Raw genomic sequence first — 1049 nt, 5'->3', positions numbered from 1 at the left:
TGTGGGGGGGGGAGAGAGCACGTGGGGGGGGAGAGAGCATGTGGGGGGAGAGTGCGGATGGGAGAGTGAGAGAGGGAGGGAGACTGCTTAAAGGGCGGGAGGGCGGTCACGGGAGGAGATGGTCTAGTACAAACTCCCCCAGCCCAGGTGGGGATTGAACCTGTCTGAGTACACCCCACCCTCATGAACCCGTCCAGCCCCTCTGAAAGGAACTGTAAATAGCTATGACCCACAAGTGGTCAGGCCCGTACCCCAGTATTTACAGACCTGCCTACTTGGGAAAATAACCTACCCGCCCAGTCTGTCGAGCCTTTACCCACAAGGTAATCTGTCCATTGCAGGGATTAGTCTCATCAACCATCTCTGAGCAGTATCCAACACAGTCAGACCCTTCTGTCAGTACGGTGACCATTCCTTGTTACTTTCTGCTCCAGACAGAGTCTCTCCATTGCCATGTCTAACTAAAGCATAATCTCTCCACTCTGACCCTCAGAAGAGCATCCCACCCTGACCTACCCCATAACCTATCTCTGCGTTTCCCATGGCTAACCCACTGAACCTGCGCACCCCTGGACACTATGGATAACTTAAGCACGGCCAACCCACCCTGACCTGCACATCTTTGGACTGTGGGAGGTAACTGGAGCACCTGGAGGAAACCCACGCAGACACTGGGAGAATGTGCAAACTCCATACAGACAGTTGTCCAAGGCTGGAATCGAACCCGGGTTCCTGGTGCTGTGAGGCAGCAGTGCTAACCACTGAGCCACCGTGCTGCCCCCAGTGTTAATAACGTCTATCTCGTTGCTTGTCAAATACCTCTCCAACTTTCCCGTCCCAGACTCGGGTCTCTGTCACTAACGGAGTCTCACTGGGGCCTGCAGGCTCACACTGACCGGGAGCAGGAGACACAAAGGGTTCTAGATGTTGCGATCACAGCCGAGGGTACAGGAGTACACCCCTCACCGCTCCCCTCCCCATCACCGCCCCGCTGACCTGTGACCTCGCTCTCCTCCTGGTCGCCCACCTTTTCCGAGTTGAGAGTGAGC

The 1049-nt window shown here is 56.0% G+C and overlaps 1 protein-coding gene across 1 annotated transcript in view; it reads right to left on the bottom strand.

Annotated features, from left to right (window-relative positions):
* The window catches only part of znf341 (zinc finger protein 341), a gene marked incomplete at its 5' end in the record, with an annotated part of 25448 nt that extends 24400 nt beyond the window's left edge, over nucleotides 1–1048 (bottom strand). The window contains one exon of the mRNA XM_043709989.1: nucleotides 997–1048. Coding sequence (XP_043565924.1) covers nucleotides 997–1048 — 52 coding nt within the window. The remainder of the gene's footprint in view (nucleotides 1–996) is intronic.
* Nucleotide 1049: the final 1 nt, after the last annotated feature.

Source organism: Chiloscyllium plagiosum, chromosome 20, assembly GCF_004010195.1.
Source record: "Chiloscyllium plagiosum isolate BGI_BamShark_2017 chromosome 20, ASM401019v2, whole genome shotgun sequence".
Taxonomy (NCBI): domain Eukaryota; kingdom Metazoa; phylum Chordata; class Chondrichthyes; order Orectolobiformes; family Hemiscylliidae; genus Chiloscyllium; species Chiloscyllium plagiosum.
The sequence above is the reverse complement of the archived record's forward strand: the minus strand, read 5'-3'. Positions and strand labels throughout refer to the sequence as shown.